Here is a 7,247-nt window from a genome sequence, read left to right as displayed (position 1 = left end):
CATAATAGTATTGATTGTAGTATCAATGCATAACATATCAATACATAATACATTAATATGTAGTAACATATTAATGTATCAATACATAAGATAACACATATTGGTACGTAGTCAATACATAACAATATCAATACACAACATATCAATACTACATATGTAGTATCAATACATAACATATTATGATGCCATAAAACATGCACAATGCCTTACAGCTCAAGCTTAGTTTCTTCTTATTTCCTAATATTGTTTTGAGAGTTCCATTATTAGTTATACACTTATTTCCTAAGTTAGTTAAACTCTTTTCTTTCTTAGTTTAGTTGTCAAGTCGGCTGTGTTAAGCCTATTTAAGTCGAGTCTTGTTTCAAGTTTAGACATCAATTATTATTATCCTTAAACTTTGAAGAACGTCTTCCTGCAAACTTCTTTTCTTCATCTTGTTAACTTCAATCTCTGATTTTGTATCCTTTTCATTCTCTTCGTATCTTTTGCAATCTCCACATTGCTTTTATCTTATTAGTTCTACATTAGTTGGTATTCAGACCTCTTTTCTTAGATTTTTATCTAGGATTCGATCCTTTAAACCGCTTCCGCAATTATAACCCTAGACCTTACAAAAAAAAATCCTAGATTTTCAGATTACTTTCAATGGTTGATCCTTTAGAGACAAGAGTCAATAAAATCTATTCTGATATTGAAACTATTAATGGCAGATTAGCTAAGCTAGATATGCTTCCTGCACTCTTATCTGGATTGATGGATTTCTTGCATATTCAACCAAACCAGGATGCTGAGTCTTCTACTAAACCTTTTGGTTTTGTTTACACAAAGGATATACCAGATAAAAGCTTCGTGAATTCACACAAGAACAAAGAAAAGGAAACTGCTATTCCTGAGCCAAAAAATAAAATTCTGCTTTACAACATTGCAGTGATGATGATGATGATGATGACTATGATTCTGCGAAGGAAAAAGAACATCAGAGGTGGATTGAAGAACGACTCCTTAGAATTGGTCCAAACCCTTATGGTTCTTTGCCAGAATATAAATTAAAGGCTGATATTCCAACCTTCAATGGAAGTTTCAGAATTGAAGAACTTTTGGATTGGTTTTATGAAGTTGAAGCCTTTTTTTCAGTTTATGGATGTACCTGAGAAATCGAAAGTTAAACTTGTTGCTTACAAGCTTAAAGGTGGAGCTGTTGCATGGTGGGAAAAGATTCGTGAAGATAGAATCAAATATTCTAAGCCTCTAGTACGTACTTGGACACGTATGCATAAATTGATTCGAGATAAATTTTTACCTCAAGACTACAAACAACAGCTGTTTGTCAAGCTTCAGAATTGTCATCAAGGAACTCGCCCTGTAGAAGACTATGTTGCTGAGTTTTACAATCTGATTGCTCGTAATGAAATACAAGAAACAGAAGAGCAATTGGTGGCATGTTTCATCGAAGGTTTACATAGGTTGATTCAAAACAACATGACCCAATCTGTGTTCACTATGGTAGAAGCTATTCAACAAGCTATCAAGATTGAGAAACTTCTTTTGCGTACTTCTCGACTTCCTCCACCTCGTCAGAATCGTTATAGTTCCAACTATAAACCACAACAATTTTCAGGTAACTCCTATCATGATACTTATGCTCCTTCTGTTCAAAATAATAGTTTTTATGAATAAGGTAATTCTCCATCTCAGCATTACCCTCATTTCCAGTTAATTTCTCATACTCTCAAACACCTTTACCTGCAAACTCTTCACCTATTCTGCAACATCCTGTTGAGATTTCTCCTGTTCAACAAACTCTACCCAAGTCTACACCTATTCGTTTTTCAAATCGACATCTACAACAGTTTCCTCCTCTTTCCAAACTAACCAATATTTATTCTAAATTTCGTGGAGAAAAGTGTAATAGATGTCAACCAACTGAACATACTTCTGCTGATTGTTGTAAATTTAATGGTTTTATTGGAGATGCTAAGCATAATGATGATTCTCAGGATAATGAGGATTGGGATAATGAATTAGATACAGGTGAACCTACGGAAATTCATGATGCTTATGGTGAACATTTGGTTGGTATTATTCGTCCACTTTTACTCAATCAACCTTGTCTTTCTCAAAGACACAGTATTTTTCGAGCTAAGTGTATCATTGGTGGAAAAGTCTGTGATATGATCATTGATAGTGGAAGTGTGGAAAATTATGTCGTTGCTCATGTGGTTGAAAAACTTGGTTTATCAGTTACTCCACATCCACATCTTTACTCAGTTGGTTGGGTTAATGGTTCTTCTACTCAACGGATTTCTCACCAGTGTGTCGTTGATTTCTCTTTCCCTGGATATGAAGACTCCGTGTTGTGTGATGTTATTGATATGTCTTCTTCTCATCTTTTACTTGGAAGACCCTGGCAATATGACATTCAAGCGATACACAATTGCTTTTCAATACTTATACTTTTACTCATCAAAGGAAGTTGAAGAAGTTATGTCCATCCAAATTTTCTTATGTTATTCGTGAACATTGTGATGGAAATACTAGCGCTTTGGTGGCTACTATTGCTCGTTCTTTACATACTTCACACACTTTGAGTTCTCATGAAGTGGCTAAACCAATGATTGATATTCATGTTAGAGCATTGCTCGGTCGAACTCGCATGCTTTTCTATTTCAAGCATGTTTGTCAAGTTTAGTTGTCAAAACTACATGTCTTGATTTCTAGACTACTTATAGCTAAGTCTCGGTTTAGGACAGTTTAGTTTAGTTGAGCTCCAGAATCCATGGCGATCATCTTACGAAGACGAAGAAATACTCAAGGAACCAGTGGAACTTCATCCGACTAAAAGGTATGTGGAGACTTGAACTTATCTATCACTCAAAAGTCTATATACTTTATCTCCTACTCTTGAAACAAAGTCGTATAAGTATGATAGTTTTCATACATACACATTTGCTATTTCGAGCCGAGTTTACTCGCCTATCTTTTTCTCGAAATATGTGTTGGTAAGCTTTCGCTTTAACCACTTTTCATCTTAACCCGTGACGGAAGTCATGATGACGTTTCAATCTTGAAAATAGCTTTGATGACGATAGTCGTGAATAGCGATTGTTATAACATTATAGAAGAATGTTTCAATGATTGAAATGTAGAGTTAAGATTACGTAACCAACTATGGATATAATCATATATAGTGTGTTCGCACATTATTGTATAAATCCATGTGCCAGAAACCAAGTGTGTGCATATGTGTGCATACGGTATTGGTGAAAGAGACAGGTTGGGTACCAGCGGAAGTTTTCGAACCGAAATTTTTTGCTGAGTTTGTAAGTTTGCAAACTTGTTAAACCAGTCACCTTGGGTACGCATACCCGTACGTGTACCCACGGAAGTTTTCGACTGAAAATTTCTGCTGAGTTTCTAAACTCAAATCCGGTAGCTATGGTACACGTACCCGTACGCGTACCCAAGCTGGTTATATTTCTCAAATCGGAAGTTCATGAACTTAAACAATAAATCAATAAGGAATGCAATCTTTGCAAACCGTGGCTATATTGTTCATGAATTGATTCAAGTAAATCAAACCGATTTTGTTTCAATTGTGTATACTCATAAAGACCTAAGAAATTGAACAACTATTCAACTAGTTTTTATGAGTCATTTGAACTAGTTATGTGAAGAAGATGAGTATGGTTAATATGGAAGTACTCTTATGGCTAACCATTGTTTAACTATTTGTGAACCAACTAAGTGTACACGTTTAGGTACGGTTACTCAAACCTAAATGAAATACATTTCATTTGTGTGTGACAAGCTAAGTTTTGATCTAATGGTTGAAAGATACTAGCTTAGTTAAATCAGGTATTTCATCTAACGGTGAATATTGAATGCTTTGTTACCAGGGTAACTTGGATTGCAAACCCTGATTTGAAAACTATATAAATGAGACATCTAGCAAATGGAAAAACTAATCCCCACACCTCCTGTGTGATACTAGTTGGTTTTGCTAGAGTCGATTCTCCTTTAACCTTAGGTTTCTTCTCGAGACCCTGTAGGTTAACGACTGAAAGACTTCATTGGGATTGTGAAGCCAGACGAAAATACTTCTCTTGTAGTTGAGCGATCTGATCTTGCCATTTTCTATCGTACGAGTTCAATTGGATAATTTACTTGAGATTATATCTCCGATAGGGCAAGATAAAAAGAAATCACAAACATCTTCATCTCATCGTTTGTGATTCCGCAATATCTAGTTTCGCTACCATACGATTTAGATTATTGTGAGGTGATTGATAGTTCTAGGATGTTCTTCGAGAATATAAGTCTGGGTTATCAATTGGTTTCTGTTCACCTTGATTTTATCAAAATACGAAACAAAACTCTTAGGTTTATCTGTGGGAGACAGATTTATCTATCATCGTAGACTTTTCTGTGTGATACAGATTTGTTTATTAAAAGTCTTCGACTTTGGGTCGTAGCAACTCTTGGTTGTGAGTGAGATCAGCTAAGGGAATCAAGTGCGTAGTATCCTGCTGGGATCAGAGACGTAAGGAGCGCAACTGTACCTTGAATAAGTGTGATATTGATTAGGGTTCAACTACAGTCCAGACCGAAGTTAATTTGTAGTAGGCTAGTGTCTGTAGCGGCTTAATACAGTGTGGTGTTCAATCTGGACTAGGTCCCGGGGTTTTTCTGCATTTGCGGTTTCCTCGTTGACAAAATTTCTGGTGTATGTGTTATGTCTATTCCGCATTATATTTTGTTATATAATTGAAATATCACAGGTTGTGCGTTAGGATCAATCAATTAGAATATCCAACCTTTGGTTGTTGATTTAAATTGATTGATACTGGATATTGGTCTTTTGTACCATCCAAGTTTATCTTTCTAGTATTTGATAAAGACTCGCAGATTTCCATTTGCTTGAGTAAAAATCAAATCGAGAGATTGAGATATTAACTCTTTAATATACTTTTATCTAGATTGAGTCTGACTGTTTAGTTGATTCTCTAGAAAGTACATTGGAGTTAGTCCATCCAGATTGCTAATCGAAATATTGGGTGAGATTGTTAGACCCCCGCTTTTTCAATTCCAGAAAAGGTAAAACCATCTCGATTTATTCTTTATTTCCTGATGAGTTACCTATTTCTTTACCTCCTTTACGCAATATACAACATTGTATTGATTTCATTCCTGGTGCATCTCCTCCTAATCAAGCACATTATCATTTAAGCCCAAGTGAACATGAGATCTTACAAGGACAAGTTAATAATTTGTTAGCCAAAGGGTTGATACGACCAAGCAACAGTCCTTGTGGTTGTCCTGCATTTTTGGTACCCAAAAAGGATAATGGTTGGAGAATGTGTATTGATTGCAGAGGATTGAATAGAATCATTATTCCTTATAGATTCCCTATTCCTCGTATTGATGATATGATTGATTTGTTAGTTGGTTGGTTCTATTATATTTTCCAAACTTGATTTAAGAAGTGGTTATCATCAAATTCGTATTCGTGAAGGAGACGAATGGAAAACAACTTTCAAAACAAGAGAGGGGTTGTATGAGTGGCTTGTTATGCCTTTTGGATTATCAAATGCTCCAAGTACTTTGCTGTGCCTTATGAATCAGGTTCTACAACCTTTCCTTGGTCAATTTTTTATTGTTTATTTCGATGACATTTTGATTTTCAGTCGTAGTGAAAAGGAACATCTTCTTCATCTTTCTAAAGTATTTAAGGTGTTACAAGATAATACTTTGTTTGTGAGTCTTAAGAAGTGCACTTTTCTATCTTCTGAGGTTACATTTTTGGGATATGTGGTATCTGATAAAGGCATTCATGTTGATCCTTCTAAAATTAAAGCTATTCAAGATTACCTTATTCCTACTTCAATTAAAGATATTCGAAGTTTTCATGGCCTGGCTTCATTTTATAGAAGATTTATTAGAAATTTCAGTACTATTGCAGCACCCATTACTGAATGTCTCAAACAAGACAGATTTGTTTGGACTGAAGAAGCTGATAAGAGTTTTATGTTCTTAAGCAAAAGTTATGTACAGCTCTGGTTCTAGCCTTTCCTGACTTTTCTAAACCTTTAGAGATTGATTGTGATGCTTCAATCATTGGCATTGGTGCAGTGTTATCTCAAGAAGGGCATCCAGCTGCTTTTCACAGTAAGAAGAATACAGATACTCAGAAAAAGTGGTCTACATATGAACTTGAATTGCTTGCTTTAGTTCAAGCTTTGAAACAGTGGCATACTTATTTGGTCCGTAGAGACTTTGTTGTTAATACTGATAACCATGCTTTGAAGTTTTTACAAACTTCTGCCATGATTAACAGAATGCATGACCGTTGTTTATCTATAATAAACAAATATATATTTTCTGTAAGGCACAAAAGTGGGAAGACTAATCAAGTTGCTGATGCATTAAGTAGGAGAGTTCATCTACTTGCATCCATTCGTAATGAGAGCTTTTCTTTTGATTATATTAAATACATTTATGCAGAGGATGAAGATTTTAAGTCCATATGGGAAAAATGTGGTTCTACAACTAATAGTGTAGATGATTTCCTTCAGGAAGGTTTTTTATTCAAGGGTAATCGTTTATGCATACCTCAGGGATCTTTACGTCTTCATCTTATTAGAGAACTTCATGGAAGTGCTTGGTGGACACTTTGGCCGTGACAAGACTATTTCTCTTGTGGAATATCGTTATTTTTGGCCTTCTTTAAAGCGTGATGTTCAAAAGTACATTTTGAAATGCATGGTGTGCCATCAAGCTAAAGGTACTATTCAAAATACTGGGCTATATACCCCATTACCAGTTCCAGATGCACCTTGGGTAGATGTAAGTATGGATTTTATTTTGGTATTGCCTCATACTGTTAAGGGTAATGATTCAGTCATGGTGGTGGTTGATCGTTACTCCAAGATGACACATTTTATTGCCTGTAAGAAGTCTACAGATGCATCTAATGTAGCTTCATTACTATTTAAGGAGATTGTTCCTCTTCATGGAGTACCAAAATCAATTACTTTTGATCTTGATACAAAGTTTTTGAGTTACTTTTGGAAATCTTTATGGATGCGACTTGGAACTGCACTACAGTTTAGTACTACTTCTCATCCACAGACAGATGTTCAGACAGAAGTAGTTAATCGATCGTTGGGAAATTTAATTCGAGCCAAGTGCATGGACAACAGCAAACAATGGGATGTTCTCCTACCACATATGAAATTTGCTCTTAATAC

At 35.4% G+C, this 7,247-nt stretch overlaps 1 protein-coding gene across 1 annotated transcript; it reads left to right on the top strand.

Annotated features, from left to right (window-relative positions):
- Positions 1-645: 645 nt before the first annotated feature.
- Positions 646-6,680, top strand: LOC113312468. The gene is made up of 5 exons (XM_026561220.1): positions 646-1,026; positions 1,135-1,618; positions 1,714-2,407; positions 5,685-6,019; positions 6,130-6,680. The coding sequence occupies exons 1-5, from the start codon at positions 646-648 to the stop codon at positions 6,678-6,680; spliced, it is 2,445 nt and encodes an 814-aa protein (XP_026417005.1).
- The last annotated feature ends 567 nt before the right edge of the window (positions 6,681-7,247 follow it).

This window comes from Papaver somniferum, chromosome 9 (genome assembly GCF_003573695.1).
Source record: "Papaver somniferum cultivar HN1 chromosome 9, ASM357369v1, whole genome shotgun sequence".
NCBI lineage: Eukaryota > Viridiplantae > Streptophyta > Magnoliopsida > Ranunculales > Papaveraceae > Papaver > Papaver somniferum.
Note: the sequence above shows the minus strand (reverse complement) of the source record. Positions and strands in the feature narration are given on the sequence as shown.